Genomic DNA, 19,651 nt, shown 5'->3' on the forward strand with positions numbered 1-19,651 from the left:
ACACACACACACACACACACACATACACACACATGCGCACGCACACACCGTCCACTGCTGCCGTTCAGCCGCTGATCATCCCGGTAATTTACAATAACCGTGACATTTAGACGGAAACATCTGGAAGTGAGCGCGATGGCACAGTGGACAATACTTCTGTTTTTTTTATACGGAGTTCTGCATGGACAAGGTAAGACACATTGATCAATGTCGGCATTGAAATGCCCAATTTAAGTCTTTGTTAGTGGTTTGAACAACTTTAAAAACACTTCATTTTGGGGGCAAGTTGTATCCTTATGTGAGGTACTGCTTGGTTTTAATTAAATCTGATTCAGTCACTGGCACTTGGGTGAGCATGCTATTCATACATCATGTCTCTGCTTTGTATTTAATTCTCAGAGATTACGATTCTTACTGAGCCGGAGTGCTGTCAGGATGGGATGGATTGGGCCCAGCGAGGACCATACTGTATCCTCCCAAATAGATCTCACTCCTACACCTGCAGGTAAGCAACACCTGCTTTCACAAAGAAGAGGGTCTCAGAATGCGACCAAGGCAGTACAGAGGGAATGCATGACGTGTGTTGTCTTTATCCATCAAAAACGTTCCTGGGTACAGCGGTTGTAGCGTGGGTTCAACATTGATCCCATTGGGCTCTTTAAATGAGGGTGTGCAATTCTGCTGAGGGAAATGTGTGTGTCTGTAAACCAACGTCTCAGAGTAGCCGCAGTAATGGTAAAATATGTATAACCATATTATGTATAACTATGTGTCCTTATGTTGACCCTAAACATATGTGTCATTCACTAAGAGAAGGCTACTGGGCCTACACGTCCTCCCTTTACCTTATATGGAGTAAAGAAAGTGCAAACTGCGGTTAACCGAAACTTGTGGATTGTACTGTCTGTCTCCTCCAGGTTGTTATTGAAACTGTCCAAGGCCACCCATGGGTGCGAGCAGGTAGAAGTTAACTCGTTGCTGTGTGTATAAAGAAGCTTGTGTGATACAATACTTTGCAGCTGATGTAACTCTTCCCTTGCAAGAAATAAACAAAGACAAAGACGACTGATTCCAACAGGATTTTATTGATTTTCATTATTTAAGTTCAAGTTTGGCTTCCTGTCCTGATACCATAAGAGATTTACCACAAAACTGCTGACCGTTGCAATGTCTTTAAGCTAAGGTGGGTTACTTATTGTTGCAATTAAATATGCAATGTATCCCATCTTAAATAAATCCACTTGCAGTCAGCAGACTGACTGTATCTTACTCAAATAGAGATCATGTTTTCACATGCTCAGTATCCAGCTAACAAAGGATGCAGTTTCTCTTCTGGATGACGTGAATGTCTGCTGTTTATTTCCAGGATCGCCCAGGAGCAGTGCTGTGCGGCAGCAGTAGAAGATGGACTCTGTGGAACTGGCATCCAGATGTCCAAGGAGCCATTGGTCTGTGAGGAGTCCTTCTTCCAAGGAGAACCCTGGGAAACTAAAATGTCTAAGGTTATCTCCTCCCTAATATCAATATTCAATCTTTGCACGTCTCTCCATCATTGTGCGCACAAACACACCTAGTTTTTCTGACAATATCACATCAGAGATCAGATTCCTTCTTGTTCAGCATCTCTTCCAGCTGTTTCACCCTCCCTGTCTCCCGTACAGATGTGCTGTGACTGCTGTAAGCTCGGCCTGGTGACAGCGAGCCGGGGCTCGAGCTGCGAGCTCCAGGGTTTGTTACTGGGGAAAACGTGTTTGCACACAGCTAAAGACTGCTGTGACAAAAACACAACAGCAGCAATCCAACAGGATGCAACTGGTAAGACATTAATGCTGTTCTTTAGTCTGTTGTTGTGTCTTAAATGGCTCCACTCTATCTTATCAACCGAATGGCTACTGGCTGTGTGTGAGACTCAAAACAATCAGTGTACTCAACCTTTTGCACACATTAGGTGCCAAGTGATTTACAGCACAAACTTAAATAGTTTATATAGTTCCCAAATACTTCATCAAATATAGCAACCCTTGGTTTCACTTTTATATTCTTCTTTCATTTCTATTCCATCCTTGTTAATAAAGTAATACATTGAACCGGGTCTTTCATGTCGTCTGCATGACGCAACACTGTAAGAACACAGACGAAGTATCTAAGATGCGCTTTTTTGTAGTCCATCTCCTGAACATTGTAGTTTCACCGCTGCAGACCAACGTCACTGACATCGCCTGCCGTCGCATCATAACTACGTAGCTCAGGGAAAGTGGAGTTGAATTCACTAAACACCGCGGTTGTCTTGTCCTAAACTCCTCATGGATTCTCCTTCCCATCTTTCCTTGACCCTGTGACGTTTTCCACAGAGGTCAAGGAAAAGTGGTTAGGGTTAGGAGGTAATTCTTTTGACTATTCAACCAAATTATTTAATCCTTTTATCAACTACAGACTTTATGAAGGCCTTTTTAGAAATTCGGGAACCTATGACCATTTGCTAGTGGATTACCAACATTTATAACTGCAGTATTGCTAAATAGAAAGGATAAACACGAGCAAAAGAGATGTTTTATAAACCTGGTGACCCAAAATGTGTTCAACACAACCACTGACAGTCAAATTGAAAATCTTTTTTCAATTTGAAATTTAAAACAAAAAGCTCCAAAAGACATTGACTCATGTGACATCACTCAAGGCAATTCATCAGATTTCATGCAGGTGCCTCTGGAGCCACAAAAGCACAACTTTTTCACACATGCAGTGGCACTCCCATAGACTGGAGTTCTCTCCTTTAGTGGCAAGCCCTGTCTTAAGGGAACCTTATTTGAAAGTGTTAGCTCTGATTTTATTAGCCTTAGAAGCAAAAACTCAGGGCCAACCGGTGTTGTGGCTCGATTAGCTGTCGATTAGCTGGCTTCAGGTAAAACAAAAAAAACATGTTGGCAAGGACAGAGCTGCAACAATACTTGATTTGATTTTAAAGCAAAAGTAAATTGCTGATCTATATTGAAGGCCAAATCTCAACAATGTTTTGTCATAAAGCAGCCTTGTTGGTTTTTATCAGCAGAACAATTCTTTAGACTTTACTGTTAGCACTCTGGGATAATTCAGAGACCTAAATATGACCTCAACATCAGCCTCTGACAAGTGTGTGTTCTCCAAATTGTGTCCTTGCCCTTCTGCAGCATGATTACTTTTATGTAAGATTAGGCCTAAGCCTTGTTATTTTAGCTGGTTTCCCTCACTGAAAGCAATGGAAGTGTGCAGTTAGACCCACAGAACGGAGGCTTCAGTTAACTAAACCTTCCTGGAACTCACATGGCGTCAAACTGACAATTCAACTTCAGTTTAGACAACTTTGTCCAATATTATCACTTTTATTATTTGAGGAGAAACATGACCTGTAAATGAACTCTGCAAACAATGTTACTACATGCATTTACAATATTTGTAATAAACATGGGTTAACCCTCCGGTTACCTTCAAATTTACTTTTTCTTTTTTATCCTTGGGGTCAATTTGACCCCGACTATTTAAACCTCCATAAAAGGATTATAATTCAAATTGTTTCCCACGTTTAAGTGTCAGGAACTTTATGTTTGTTTGTTGACCTTTAAATGTAGATCATATACTTGGTCTTTGCTCCCACTGTCATCTTTATTCAGTTTTCTTTATTTTATTCTTTGAGATGATGTAAAATGCTGCACCCTAAACAAAACCTGAGGTTCTCAAACAGTGGTCTGAATCCCCACAAGGGGTCGCAAGATTACTTAAAAAAAAACCACAAACTCAATAACAGAAGACGAAAATAGAAAAAAAACATTTAAAATATAGAAGTAATGCTCATTTTATTTTTATACCAACTTGCTAACTTCAGCTTTTTTTTAACTTAATAAACTACTTGATACTTTTGCATGTTATGAATTCTAAATAAGAAACCACTGCAAATGTAAACCAAACCTCTTTTAAAAAAAAACGTTCACAAAAGGAATTTGGGACACTTTGTAGGACAATTTTTTATGACTTACTTTTCTTTTTTCTTTTACCAGTCTGTGGACGTTTTTCTTGTTTTAACCGACTTTTCTTAAGATCCATCTCTTTTATTTAATTTTTATTCTGGCAACATCCACTTTGGAAGTGTCATCAAATAAATCTAATTATCGGCCACGTTTGAATAATTCAGGAGCCCTGACGGTTAAACACGGGGCCGTCCACCCCGCCCTCGAAACTCAAACCCCGCGAGTCGAGGCCTGAGTCGCCGCTCTGACTGAGATGTTCCCCTTCTTGACGGGACACTTTCACAGAGGAGACTGACGCACACACACATGCACAGACACACACCGTCTGCTGTCGTTCAGCCGCTGATCATCCCGGTAATTTACAATAACCGTGACATTTAGACGGAAACATCTGGAAGTGAGCGCGATGGCACAGTGGACAATACTTCTGTTTTCTTTATACGGAGTTCTGCATGGACAAGGTAAGACACATTGCTCAATGTTGGCATTGAAATGCCCAATTGTAGTCTGTGTTAGTGGTTTGAACAACTTTAAATACACTATTAATTTTGGGGGCAAGTTGTATCCTTATATGAGGTACTGCTTGGTGATATCTCCCAAGTACTATCTGTCTTATCTGAGTGTGTGAGCCCAATTTATTTAAATCTGATTCAGTCATTGCACTTTTAAGGGGCAGCCATGCTATTCTTACATCATGTCTTTGCTTTATATTTAATCCACAGAGATTCAGCTTTCTACGGAACAGGAGTGCTGTCAGGGTGGGAGGGATTGGGCCCAGGGAGGACAATCCTGTGCAAATCTCAACCTCATATCTTCCTCCCCCACCTGCAGGTAAGCAACACCTGGTTTAAAAAAGGAGAAGGTCTCAGGATGCGACCATGGGGGCGGGGCAGTACAGAGGGAATGCATGAAGTCTTGTGTGTTTATGCATCAAAAACGTTCCTCAGGGTACAGCGGATGAGCAGGGTTAAACATGTATCCCATTGGACTCTTTAAATGAGACTGTGTGTAATTTTCCTGAGGGAAATGTGTGTGTGTGCTGTAAGCCAGCGTTTCTGACGGTTTGTTAAAAAGCAGGAAATAGCTCAAAGGTTGCAAGCCTTAAATCATCTCCGCGCCACTCAACCATCCATCCTGCTACAGGAGAGGATTGCCACATAGTAACTACACAGTGAAGACATGGCGTTAAGTGTCCCCCTGGAGCATTTTACACACTAAAGGGCCCTGTTTGACTGTAAGAACATGGAGGCTGTGATTGATGAAATAGAGAAACACCTGATCAACACATGGAGGTCAGTGGAGGGAACATTTGCAGAGGAGAGGCCGGGGGAGAGATTATTTAAATTAGCTAAAATTAGAGTAGCTGCTGACCGTTACAATGTCTTTTAAGCTAAGGTGGATAACTTATTGTTGCAATTAGATATGTATCGTAACGTATCCCATCTTAAATAAATCCACTTGCAGTCAGGAGACCGACTGTATCTTCGATCATTTCATCACATGCTCCGTATCCAGCTATTGTCTCATGGAACAAAGGATGCAGTTTCTCTTCTGGATGACGGGAATGTCTGCTGTTTATTCCCAGAATCGCCCAGGAGCAGTGCTGTGCGGCAGCAGTAGAAGATGGACTCTGTGACAAAGGCATCCAGATGTCCAAGGAGCAATGGGTCTGTGAGAGGCCCTTCTTCCAAGGAGAACCCTGGGAAACTAAAATGTCTAAGGTTATCTCCTTCCTAATGTTAATATTCAATCTTTGCACGTCTCTCCATTATTGTGCGCAGAAACACACTATATCACATCAGAGATCAGATTCCTTCTTGTTCAGCATCTCTTCCAGCTGTTTCACCCTCCCTGTCTCCCGTACAGCTGTGCTGTGACTGCTGTATGCTCGGCCTGGTGACAGCGAGCCGGGGCTTGAGCTGCGAGCTCCAGGGTTTGTTGCTGGGAAAAAGGTGTTTGCACACAGCTAAAGACTGCTGTAACAAAAACACAACAGCAGAAATCAAACAGGCTGCAACTGGTAAGAAATTAATGTTGTGCTTTCAGTCTGTTGTGTCTTAAATGGCTCCACTCTTATCTACCGAATGGCTACTGGCTGTGTGTGAGACTCAAAACAATCAGCGTACTTGGCCTTTTGCACACATTAGGTGCCAAGTGATTTGCAGCACAATATGATTTGGTTTTATTAATGGTTAATAAAGTTCCCTAACTTCATAGAACAGATATATAATCCAATAATAAGAACAATATTTGTATAGGTCGAATGTCAAATCTAATATTGACTTATGAGACCATTTATTTCTAGAAAACAGGCTGCAGATGATCTGGACCAAAGTCTAATTATTTAGCCCTCTTATCAACTACAGACTTTATGAAGGCTTTTTAGAAATTGGGAACCAATGACAATTTGTTAGTGGGTTACCAACACTTATAACTGCAGTATTGCTAAATAGAAAGGAAAACACCAAAACAGCCAAAAAGATGTTTTAAATTAAAAACCTGGTGACCCAAAATGTGTTCAACACAACCACTGACTGTTTGATTGGATATACCGATGTGCTATGCTACGCCCCCAGAATATTCTTTACATTTCAAAGCCAGTTTTCAGATGTAGTGTGTCACATCAATCCAGGCAGCGTTACTAGAAGTACAGACAGCGGCCATGTTGTGAAATAAACTGGACAACCGGAGGTGATGTGGCAAATGTGGAGCGGATCACTAGCAGAGTGTCAGGCAGAGGGGGTAACAGGTCACCGGGCTAATCTTGCCAAATGGTAACTCAGGACCAACTGGTGTTGTGGCTTGTAGCTTTTGTCGCCTAGCTGGCTTCAGGTGGAAAAACCCAAACATGTTGGCAAGGACAGAGCTGCAAAAACACTCGATTTGAGTTTCAAGCAAAAGTGTCTTGCTGATCGAAATTGAAGGCCAAAGCAATGTGAGCATGCCAACGGGAAGCCCAGAGAGCTTTGTGGAGCTCCAATGTGTGACGAGGTGCTGAAGGGTTTGACCCCTGTGCTTGTTATTCAGGGAATTCATTTTTCATGAGGCCTTTTCTTCCATAGCACCAGTGACAGAAAAGCCTCAAACCAGTGTTACCGCCAAGCCTACAGAGGAATTGGAACCCTGTATAGGTTTGTCACCTTCATTTCTGAATGTGATCTCCTTTGTTATAATTATTCTTCAGCCAGTGACATGATTCCTGTGATGTCGAACTCACACTGGATATAGGGATGTTTACTTCTTCACGTGTGTTTCTGCTGCTTTCAGACTCCCTCTGCTCCCAGTTGTGTGAAGGTAACGGTATGTGTTCGTGCCTTGGTGGATATCAACTGAATAAGGATGGAGTGAATTGTGAAGGTGAGTAATATAAATTGAAGTATTCCTTCTAAGCAGCATGGCTTTGGGGACGGCAATGTCAGTGTGCCAGTCTGTTGGTCGGCCGAGACTGAAATATCTAAACAACTATTAGATGGGTTTGATGGTTAGCCCCCTACAGGATGGAATGTGATCCCTTCCTTTTTTATTTCGTGCCGGCAGCATGATAGGAATTAAATTGGCTCAATACTTTGACAAAATACCTGCAAAACTAAGGAAGTTCCCATCAGCCACTGTAAATGTTAGCATGAGAATCTCCTTCTACAACATCATACCTGCTTAACATGAGCATGTTGGCATTATCATTGTGAGCAAAAAAAAAAAGCTGCAGATGATCTGGACCAAATTCCAATTATTTACCCCTCTTTGTCACAGTTCAGCCTTCATTTTCTCTTGCCAGTCTGTCGCTCACACACCTAATCAGTTCATTCAGTGCACCTGTTAGTCACACCAATCTCATCATCTTATTCTGTACACCTGTTGGTCACACCTCTTCAGCTCATACACACTTACCTGCCACCCTACTGCACTCACTCCCTTCTGTATTACCTCGTCAGCTCAATCTGTGCACCTGTTAGTTACACCCACCTCGTCAGCTATATCACACTCACCTGCGCCGCCTCCCTCTAGTATATAATCCCCAGCTTCAATCACAGTCACGGCCAGATCATTCTCCGTGTTATGCCAGACCATCCACTTCTCCCGCCCGATACGGTCCTGCCTTCTTCTTGGTCCGTTTCCCTTGTGTGTTCTGCCGAAATAAACCTCTCCACTCCATCCATCCATCCATTATCAGCCGCTTATCCGGGGTCGGGTCGCGGTGGCAGCAGGTTCAGCAAGCCGACCCAGGCTTCCCTCTCACCCGTAACACTTTCCAGCTCATTCTGGGGGATCCCGAGGCGTTCCAAGGCCAGCCGGGAGATATAATCCCTCCAGCGTGTCCTCGGTCTTCCCCGGGGTCTCCTACCAGTTGGACGTGCCTGGAAAACCTCTAATGGGAGGCGTCCAGGAGGCATCCTGACTAGATGCCCGAACCACCTCAGCTGACTCCTTTCGACACGAAGGAGCAGCGACTCGACTCCAAGCTCCCTCCTGATGTCCGAGCTCCTTACCCTATCTCTAAGGGTGAGCCCGGCCACCCTGCGGAGGAAGCTCATTTCGGCCGCTTGTATTCGAGATCTCGTTCTTTCGGTCACGACCCAGAGTTCGTGACCATAGGTGAGGGTTGGAACATAGACCGACCAGTAAATAGAGAGCTTCGCCTTCCGGCTCAGCTCCCCCTTCACCAGGACGGACCGGTAAAGCGCCTGTTTTATTGCTGCAGCCGCACCGATCCGTCTGTCGATCTCCCGCTCCACCTTACCCTCACTCGTGAACAAGACCCCGAGATACTTGAACTCCTTCGCTTGGGGTAGGCAGTTTGTCCCCACCTGGAGGGAGCAATCCACCGGTTTCCGGCAGAGCACCATGGCCTCAGATTTGGAGGCGCTAACTCTCATCCCTGCCGCTTCACACTCGGCTGCAAAACGCCCCAGTGAATGCTGGAGGTCACAATCCGAGGAGGCAAACAGGACCACATCATCCGCGAACAGCAGAGAGGCGATCCCGAGACTCCCGAACCGGATCCTCTCCGCCCCCTGGCTGCGCCTAGATATCCTGTCCATGAAAGTCACGAACAGGACCGGTGATAAAGGGCAGCCCTGGCGGAGGCCAACACCCACCGGGAACGCGTCTGACTTACTACCGAGGATACGAACACAGCTCCTACTGCAGGCGTACAAAGACCGGATAGCCCGAGCCAACGGGTCCGGCACCCCATACTCCCGCAGCACCCCCCACAAAACCCCCCGAGGGACCCGGTCGAAAGCCTTCTCCAAGTCCACAAAGCACATGTAGACTGGTTGGGCAAACTCCCAGGACCCCTCCAGTAGTCTTGCAAGGGTAAAGAGCTGGTCCACTGTTCCACGACCGGGACGGAATCCGCACTGCTCGTCTTGAATCTGAGGTTCGACAAGCGGTCGGAGCCTCCCTTCCAGCACCCTGGCATAAGCTTTTCCCGGGAGGCTGAGCAGTGTGATGCCACGATAGTTTGAGCACACTCTCCGGTCCCCCTTCTTGTAGATGGGAAGCACCACCCCGGTCTGCCAGTCCATGGGCACTGTTCCCGACCCCCATGCAACACTGAAAAGGCGTGTCAACCAAGACAGCCCAACAATGTCCAGCGCTTTCAGCATCTCAGGGCGGATCTCATCCACCCCTGGCGCCTTGCCACCAAGGAGCTTTTTGACTACCTTAGCGACCTCTGCCAGGGATATGGGAGAAACCACCCCAAAGTCTTCCGGCGCTGCCCCCTCTCCGAGGGACATGTTAGCCGGGTTTAGGAGTTCCTCAAAGTGCTCTTTCCACCGCCCGACGATGTCCCCAGTCCGGGTCAGCAGTTCCCCCCCCCCTGCTGAGAACAGCCTGGGGTAGGCCCTGCTTTCCCTTCCTGAGCCGTCGGATGGTTTGCCAGAACTTCCTTGAGGCCAACCGAAAGTCCTTCTCCATGGCCTCCCCGAACTCCTCCCATGCCCGAGTTTTAGCATCCGCGACCATCGCAGCTGCAGCCCTTCTGGCCTGCCGGTACCCGTCAGCTGCTTCAGGAGACCCCTGGGCCAGCCAGGCCCGAAAGGCCTCCTTCTTCAGTTTGACGGCTTCCCTCACCCCCGGTGTCCACCACCGGGTTCTCGGGTTGCCGCCACGACAGGCACCGATGACCTTCTGGCCACAGCTCCGAGCAGCCGCGTCCACAATAGAGGCTTTGAACATGGTCCACTCGGGTTCCATGTCCCCAGCCTCCCTCGGGATTTGTGAGAAGTTCTTCCGGAGGTGGGAGTTGAAGACCTCCCGGACAGGGTCCTCCGCCAGACGTTCCCAGTTCACCCTCACTACACGTTTGGGCTTGCCAGGTCTTTCTAGCCGACTCCCCCGCCATCTGATCCAACTCACCACCAGGTGGTGATCAGTTGACAGCTCTGCTCCTCTCTTCACCCGAGTGTCCAAGACATACGGCCGCAGATCAGATGATACGACTACAAAGTCGATCATTGATCTCCGGCCTAAGGTGTTCTGGTACCAGGTACACTTATGAGCCACCTTATGCTCGAACATGGTGTTCGTTATGGACAAACTGTGGCTAGCGCAGAAGTCCAACAACAAAACACCATTCGGGTTCAGATCGGGCAAGCCGTTCCTCCCAATCACGCCCCGCCAGGTTTCTCTGTCATTGCCCACGTGAGCGTTGAAGTCTCCCAGGAGAACTATGGAGTCGGCAGGCGGCGCCCTTTCCAGGACCCCTCCCACCGACTCCAAGAAGGCCGGATACTCCGAACTGCTGTTCGGTGCATAAGCACAAACAACAGTCAGAGCTTTACTCCCTGCAACCCGTAGGCGCAGGGAGGCGACCCTCTCGTTCTCCGGGGAAAACTCCAACATAGCGGCGCTCAGCCGGGGGCTCGTGAGTATCCCCACTCCCGCCCGGCGCCTCTCACCCTGGGCAACTCCAGAAAAGGACAAAGTCCAACCCTTCTCCAGGAGCTTGGTTCCAGAGCCCATGCTGTGCGTGGAGGTGAGCCCAACTAAATCTAGCTGGTACCGCTCCACCTCCCGCACCAGCTCCGGCTCTTTCCCCGCTAGCGAGGTGACGTTCCACGTCCCTAGAGCTAGTCTATGCTGCCGGCGATCGGCTCGCCCAGGTCTCCTGCCTGGCCCGCCGCCCGGTCTGCATAGCACCCGACCCCGATAATTCTCCACTCCATTCCGTCTTATTGCGTTTGGGTCCTTCCACCACTTGTTACACTCTTATCAACCACAGACTTTATGAAGTTTTTTTCTTTTCTTTTTTAAATACGCAACTATTACCATTTGTTAGTGGATTACCAACATTTATAATTACAGTATTGCTAAATAGAAAGGATAAACGCAAGTCAAAGAGATGTTTTAAAAACCTGGTGACCCAGAATATGTTCAACACAACCCATGACCGTTAGGTTGGATATTCCAATGTGCTATGCTACGCCCCAAGAATCTTTTAAAATTTTAAAACAAAAAGCTTCAACAAATGTTGACTGATCTGACGTCATTCGACGCAATTCGTCAAATTTCATACAGGTCCCTCTGGAGCCACAAAAGCTTATGTACAACTTTTTCCACACATGCAGTAGTACTCCTCAAGACCTGGACTTCTCTCCTTTAGTGACAAGCCCTGTCTTAAGGGAACCTTATTTGAAAGTGTTAGCTCTGATTGTATTAGCCCTCAGAGCCAAAACCATGACATTTGCAGAGATTTGTTCTGGTAAAAAGAGCCAATTTTCAGAAGGAGTGCGTCACATCAATCCAGGCAGCGTTACTAGAAGCACAGACTGCGGCCATGTTGTGAAATACACTGGACAACTGGCCTTGATGTGGCAGATGTGGAGTAGATCACTAGTAGAGTGTCAGGCAGACTGGGTAACAGGGCTATTCACTGGGCTAATCTGTAGACACCTTGCCAAATGGTAACTCAGGGCCAAATGGTGTTGTGGCTTGTAGCTTTTGTCGCCTAGCTGGCTTCAGGTGGAAAAAAACAAACATGTTGCCAAGGACAGAGCTTCAAAAATACTTGATTTGAGTTTCAAGCAAAAGTGTCTTGCTGATCGAAATTGAAGGCCAAAGCAATGTGAGCATGCCAACGGGAAGCCCACAGAGCTTTGTGGAGCTCCAATGTGTGACGAGGTGCTGAAGGGTTTGACCCCTGTGCTTGTCATTCAGGGTATTTCTTTTTCATGAGGCCTTTTCTTCCATAGCACCAGTGACAGAAAAGCCTCAAACCAGCGTTACCGCCAAGCCTACAGAGGGATTGGAACCCTGTATAGGTTTGTCACCTTCATTTCTGAATGTGATCTCCTTTGTTATAATTATTCTTCAGCCAGTGACATGATTCCTGTGATGTAGGACTCACACTGGATATAGGGATGTCTACTTCTTCACGTGTGTTTCTGCTGCTTTCAGGCTCCCTCTGCTCCCAGTTGTGTGAAGGTGGATATCAACTGAAAAAGGATGGAGGGAATTGTGAAGGTGAGTAATATAAATTAAAGTGTTGCTGTAACTACTTACTTCCTAAATGATTCCTTCTAAGTAGCATGGCTTTGGGGAGGACAATAGGTTCATTCGAGATGAGCCAGTTCTGCGCAGAATCGATCACCGGTTAGATTTGTGTCCGACTTGATACCGACTTGCTCTGACGGCACTCACACGTGGTCAACGATTATCTCACGAGAGCGAGGCGGCCGCAGATTTTAAGATTCAGGTGCCGCAGTAGCTCTCCACCGACTGCGTGGCCCAGTGCATGATGGGAAACGCCTGTCTGTCGCCACATTAGAGAGCTGATTGGCTCTTAGAATTGACAGCAAACACCAGGTGTTGTATGTGTAGTTGACTATTAGTCTCACGTTTAATCAAAAAACCTATATTGTGTGGTTGATAATAATAGAGCTTATTTATGTAACACATATCAAAACGAGTAGTAATGTATTTCACAAGCAGACATAAAAAGAACAAAGGCTGCAGCTACACGCACATTTCTATATAAATATATATTTACAAACACCCCCCCTGCTGCTGCCGTCTGCTCTCTTCTACATCCCAGTCGAGGCGCAGTTCTTTCGAATGGGCCTATTGTCAGTGTGCCAGTCTGTTGGTCGGCCCAGACTGAAATATCTAAACAACTATTAGATGGGTTAGATGGATAGCCCCCTACAGGATGGAATGTGATCCCTTCCTTTTTCATTTCGTGCCGGCAGCATGATAGGAATTAAATTGGTTCAATACTTTGACAAAATACCCTCGAAACTAAGCAAGTTCCCATCAGCCACTGTAAATGTTAGCATGAGAATCTCCTTCTACAACATCATACCTGCTTAACGTGAGCATGTTGGCTTTGTCATTGTGAGCATGTTAGCATGCGGACATTAGCATAATCTGTGTGCATACTTTTTCTTTTGAATTTGTATATATATGAATGTATATATTATAACCAAAAAAATCATACTGGCTCCCATACTGCAGAATGTGATCGAATGTAGTAAAACATTCTGGTACTTTTGGCATACTGCTTTTGTCATGTATTGGGGCATCCTAAAACCTTTTCTGGCATACTAGGTAGTGGTAATATGGGTGTTTGAAGGCACAGTCATAATACGTAACATGTCAAATTCATTATCCAAAAAATAAATTCCAGGATATTCTGCTACATCCCAACCACTGACAATGCTTTACAATAAGGATCGACTGTTTTTCTTATTTTTGATGGATGTCTCTCTCCTCAGATGTTAACGAGTGCCTGACTGACAGTCACAACTGCGTCTTAGGCCAAGTTTGCATTAACACAGAGGGTTCCTTCCGCTGTCAGAGGGAAATCAGCTGTGGCACCGGGTATGAACTCAAAGACGACAACACTTGCCAAGGTAACAAAACTGCAATTTTAGTCCGAGGTAAAATAGCCACCAAATGTCCTACACCTTACAGTATTTCATATAAATAAAAATATTTATGCATAGCATATCCATGCTTTCTTCATATTTTCCTCCTTACCGGTTCCAGACATAGATGAATGTGCTTTGGAGACACATAACTGTGAAGCAGCCTTTTTGTGCACCAACACCGAAGGCTCGTTCCGCTGCGCCCCAAACGCGGAGTGCTCAGGCGGTTTCATTCGGGACGCCGTCGGCAGCTGCATCGGTAAGTTTAGTGTCACACTCAGGTAAACATTCCCTGGGAAAAAGTTAAGCTGGCTTTGCTTCATGTCTTTCCTCATTAGACGTAAACGAGTGTGTGGCCCATACTAGTCCATGCTCGCTTCGCCAGACTTGTATCAACACATTGGGCTCCTACACTTGTCGCAGGAACACAGTAACCTGTGGACGAGGCTATCGTCTAACTGAGGATGGATCGCGTTGTGAAGGTGGATACTGTCACAAAAAATATTTTATTTGGTGCAAGAATTTCTTTAAAGTCACCTTGATATCCCTTCTTCAGACATGTAACTTCTCCCGTTCATGTTTACAGATGTGGATGAGTGTCGTACAGGGAATGTGTGTGTCGGCCATGGCTGTGTCAACCTGGTGGGCACGTACCGCTGTGAATGCAAAACTGGCTATACCTTCAACAGTATCAACAAACTGTGTGAAGGTGCAGTACAAACTCCTCACAACTGTTTTTTTTTGCATCATCTATGATATTTTGTGCACATCAGCTATGACATAAAATATTTTCCAAGGTGAGCAAATTCACGTGAGTAGAGGAGAAAGAAGTGGCACAAGACAAGTGCAAAGTGGAAGTCAATTCATAGTCTGTCCCTGTGTGATTAAGATGTCAATGAGTGCAAGCTTTACTCTGGACGACTCTGCAGCCACAAGTGTGCGAACACAAAGGGGTCCTACCAGTGCAGCTGCTCCACTGGCTTCAAACTATCCCCTAACAACAGACAATGTGAAGGTAAGATCACTCTTCATTTCATGAATTACTGAAGTACTGCTTTGTCACGTCTTGAGTTCTGCATCTGTGCCTGTGTGCTGACAGATGTCAACGAGTGTGATGCCAACCCTTGCAGCCAGGAGTGTGCAAATCTCTTTGGCTCGTACCAGTGCTACTGTCGCCATGGTTACCAGCTGAGTCACATCGATGAGACATCATGTGAAGGTGCTTGTTGGACTTTGTGGTGTTTGGTGATGTTGCAAATGAACCCCAGATGTGATCACGTGTCACGTAAAAATGTCACAGAGTATCTCTAACTATCTTTTACTGTCGGCCACTCTCAGATATTGATGAGTGCGCTGTGCAGATTGGAGGCCACGTGTGTTCCTACCGCTGCTCCAATGTCCCAGGAAGTTATTACTGTACCTGCCCACCCACGGGCTACACACTCGCATACAATGGACACACATGCCAGGGTCAGTAGACAAACCATCAATACCCTTGTCATTAAAAAAACAGAATTGTAAATTACCGGTGTGTCTAACCTTTGCTCCCCCCACCCGTGTTTCTAGACATTGATGAATGTGCAGTCGGGAGCCATACCTGTTATATCTCTGAAAGCTGCATCAACATCCAGGGAGGATTTCGCTGTCTGTCCTTCACATGTCCTCAAAACTTCCAGGAGGCAGGGCAGGGGTGAGTGCTTATGGCTACTTGTTAATGACGAGCTGTTGGAATGAAAGGGTTGATTGTCCCCAGCTGAGCATGATGCATTGTACTCCTCTGTAGTTTAGTATTAAGACTCCGTCCTTCTCATTTGGTACTCATTTCCTGTCATGCAGATTTGGGCTGCTGTTGACATTTGCCTGCGGTTTTACGGTCACAAACTTTTTTCTCACTCTCCTACTTCCGTCATTTACTCCCTCTCTCTGTCCTTTCCCTCTTTTTATACCCGTGCCTGCAGCCGTTTCTGCCCTCCATCCAATGAGTGTCTCGTTTTTTTCTCCCTTTCAGCCGTTGCGAGCGAGTAACTTGTGAGTTCACGCGGGATCCTGCGTCGTGTTTCTTGCTCCCGCTGAGAATCTCCTTCCACAACATCAGCTTTCCAACCAACGCTCTCATCCCCACTGATGTTTTCCGGATGGGACTCTCCAATTCCGTGCCGGGAGACAAACTGCTGCTCGACATAGTCTCTGGAGACGAGGAGGGGTACTTTGTCGTGAAGCAGTACGCTCAAGGAGGAGAGATCGCACTGCGGCGTTCATTATCCCAGCCGCGGGACTTCTTTCTGACCGTGGAGATGAGGCTGGTTCGCTACGGGACAGCACATCTGTACATGGCCAAGCTTTCTGTGTTTGTCACACACACACTAGCAGCCCATCCAGCCTTCAATAACATTTAGATATTGGAAGATTGTGAAATTTAAAGGAATAGTTTTGAGTGTTTCAAGTGTATCCCTATTTTTCACTCACCCCCATGTATTATACATATGGTTTTCATTTTCATCCATACTTTTCTTAATACAGGAGTCAGAGCTCCAGCTTTCCATCTACCCCTTGGCGTAGTTAACAAGGGGCAAATCTATAATTCTTTTTGAGTGGAAAAACACTGATTCACCCCAAACTAAAATGCCAATCCAGCAGTCGAAATAAAGTTAAATTAAATTATTCTCAGTATTCATCTGAGAATATTAGTATTTCTCTTCTCATCTAACTTAACATTATAATTGTAATACATTTCCCCCAAAAGAACAAAACAATATTCCTCAAACATTGTGTTAAAATTATTAACTTTACAGTGAATGATTGGTTATCAAAGCAACAAGTCGAAATTGCTAATTGAATTGCATTTGCATTTGCAATGTGGTCTTGGTATGCATTTCTTTCAAACATTCCCTTGTTTTTCAGCTGTTTTAAACACTCAATGCTTTTTTCCCCATATTTGTTCCAGCATACGATGGAGCAGTATACACATAATATGAGGACATACCACTAGATGGGGCTCATTAGCTTTTGAGGGCTATGACAGGATTGTTCATGTGCATTCATTTGCATGATGGCAGCTCATTTTACCTCGTGTCTGTGCAGCAGCTTCCCTTTATGTGTGCTTTCTATGTCTTTGGAATTAAAAAGTGACGGATAAAAATGACTTTTTACTCTTTAATATTCAAGCACAAACACACATACCGGCAATGGTTTCTGCCGCTACTCTCGCGCTTCCTCCGCTGTGGTAATTTCTAATGTTTTCCTATGATCTGTTCCAAGCGGCCTCAGCATCGGATCAAACAGACCTCGCCTTAGCGGATAGAAAGAAAAATAAGCGTGGCACTTATTTATGGGCACCTGGGACTCAGCCAGCATGGGGGCTCAATTAGTGGTGAAGTAGCATTACAGCTCACATGATGAATAGTGCTTTTAGTGTTGGTATTGGGTGGTTATCAGTTGATTTGCTGTAAATGATACCAAAAGGCCAGTAGCTGTGTTGGTCAGCTGGATAAATGCAGCCAGACAATTTTTCCACCGTTCCATTTCCCTCCTGGTGGTTTTGGGGGTTTAATGCATAACGCTGATTGAAATTAAATATATGAGGTAATTATTCTCTTAAATCTTTGTATCATATAACCACCCATTTTCCAAATGCTAAGTTGATTATTTCAAATATGTGAAAATAGGGAAATGCTCTATGTAATAGTTTCTGTCTTATTTTGGAGAGGGACTATACAATCGTTTGGAAATGCAATAATGCGAATTCTGTTGCGAATTCTGTCAAGATGGTGGGAGTTTTGTCCACCATGCACTTGAGTATGATGTCATTGATAGCATCAAATGTCATTTAATCTAACCCTCTCCTGGTTGTCTACCATCCCATCTCTCCTTTGTGGCATGAATACCACACCATCATCTCTGTGGCTTTGGGTGAACAACTTGGACTCACCTGCTTGCTGCTGATTACATGGCTCTGCTCCCTTTGCACTTTTTGAGTTCACATTGAAAGTGCTGCTGTCTTCATGTCGGGGAGCTCCACAAACTTGATTTTAGGTTGAGGAATCAGGGTTTGGCCTCTTGTTAAGGCACACTTTCGTTGGTTAACCATGGAGGTCTATGGTAGCTATTCAGGTGTTGCCAGTTTGCTGTGGTCAACGTGTTTCTTATAAATACAGTTGTCTCCTGTGTAGGTAAAATCTCCTTTTGTGTGTATTCCTCTTTCCTTGGAACATATATACATCTCTATCTCCTCCTCATTTTCTTCATCTTGCCTACTTACCATCACTTCTGTTTTTCCTTTTCAGATCCACAAGACATGCTTTAGTCATTGGGCGTTGTGTTAAGGCCTGCCAACATAACGACAGGAGCTGCAATCTTGATCCCGTCCACGTCATCACCCACATCTCCATCTCCCCGCCGCTCTTCAGACACTTCAGTGAACCACGCGGTAAGACAAGGTGGACGTACAGCAAGGTCTTTGTACGTGTGCTTCCTCAATGGCCTCGTTCACCGGCATTTGCAACTGCACATGATGTGTGTGACTATCTATGGTGCAGATATATGTTGTAGTAGCCTGTATCATATGATTTGCATTCCCATATCAAGTAAAAGTTATTTTGAGCAAAAGTGTGTGGACCTGGCAGATTCAACCGGTTAGTTAGATTACTGTTTCCGTTGTGAGCCAACACATATGACACAGTTGGTCGATTAAAATGTATTTTGTGTCGAGGTAAATTCCACATCTGAAGGAAATCCACCATGAATCTTGAATGCAATTATTTACACAACATATTCATTTTCAGTGTTTATTCTGATCACATGTTTTGGCCAGGGGCTGAAAGGGTTAACTTGGTAGTTTCAAATTCTAAAGTTATTTGCAGCCTCATTGAAATTCAACTTTCCATTCACCAGTCTGCCACATCACATACAATTCAATTACTTATTTCAACCCAATTGTATCATAAATATATGTGAAATATTATTTGAAGGACCAAACACATTCTGTGGTTTGCTACTATTAGAATAATACAAACTTTAAACCAAATCTTCCAACAGAAATAGTTTCCCTGCAGACAGTTGCAGCGACTTACCATGCCACCGACGTTTTCTTTGACATCCTGCTTGCAGATGACCAGTTCTCTTTTGATGTGGTTAAGCGTTACGAACAGGGCAAGGTTGTGGGTAAGTGGAGAAAGTAGACTAGTACTTGGAACCAAGCAGCCATTGCATTTACTCATAATTTTCCAAAAATGTAATATGTCTCCTCTTTGTCATCCCTCAGGACTGGTTCGTCAGGTAAAATATATCTATGGCCCCAAGGACCTTATGTTGGAGGTGGCGATGAACTATGTCAAGTCAAGGCATGTTTCCCATCGAGACATCGCCGTCATCAGTGTCTTCATCCCAGAGTTCTGGTTCTGAGTGAAGGAATTGAACGATACAGCGTTAGCTATACAGCACAATTGGCAAACGTTTTGAATATCTGGAGCTGGACATTTAAAACCACTCTGTGTGCAAGATTAGACAAATCAGTAGATTTTTAGTGATAAAGTTATTGAAAAAAGTTACATATTCAGTTTGCAACCCATTCAAGTAATTTCAGGTATTTATAATTTCAACACAATAATATACAGATGAAACACAAACACGTTATCAAATGAAACTGGACTAAATGTCTGCAGGACTGCAAACATAATTATCATCAGTGTTTGGTTTACAAACCAAAGTAGTGGACAAAAAGAAAATTTTACCCGATGGTGGCATTAAATAAAATGCCTCCAAAGCATTAGGATATTTATG

At 44.9% G+C, this 19,651-nt stretch overlaps 1 protein-coding gene across 1 annotated transcript; it reads left to right on the plus strand.

Annotated features, from left to right (window-relative positions):
* Nucleotides 1–440: 440 nt before the first annotated feature.
* Nucleotides 441–19,273, plus strand: LOC306752323 (fibulin-1-like; the record flags this gene model as incomplete). The annotated part of the gene is made up of 19 exons (XM_079236073.1): nucleotides 441–505; nucleotides 1,367–1,448; nucleotides 1,662–1,815; nucleotides 4,724–4,832; nucleotides 5,587–5,668; nucleotides 5,868–5,934; nucleotides 7,269–7,358; nucleotides 13,721–13,858; nucleotides 13,995–14,132; nucleotides 14,212–14,355; nucleotides 14,460–14,582; nucleotides 14,763–14,888; nucleotides 14,973–15,092; nucleotides 15,212–15,343; nucleotides 15,440–15,563; nucleotides 15,882–16,220; nucleotides 18,157–18,299; nucleotides 18,980–19,033; nucleotides 19,134–19,273. The coding sequence occupies 19 exons, from the start codon at nucleotides 441–443 to the stop codon at nucleotides 19,271–19,273; spliced, it is 2,370 nt and encodes a 789-aa protein (XP_079092199.1).
* Between the last annotated feature and the right edge of the window lie 378 nt (nucleotides 19,274–19,651).

Source organism: Taurulus bubalis (genome assembly GCF_910589615.1).
Source record: "Taurulus bubalis genome assembly, chromosome: 20".
Lineage (NCBI taxonomy): Eukaryota > Metazoa > Chordata > Actinopteri > Perciformes > Cottidae > Taurulus > Taurulus bubalis.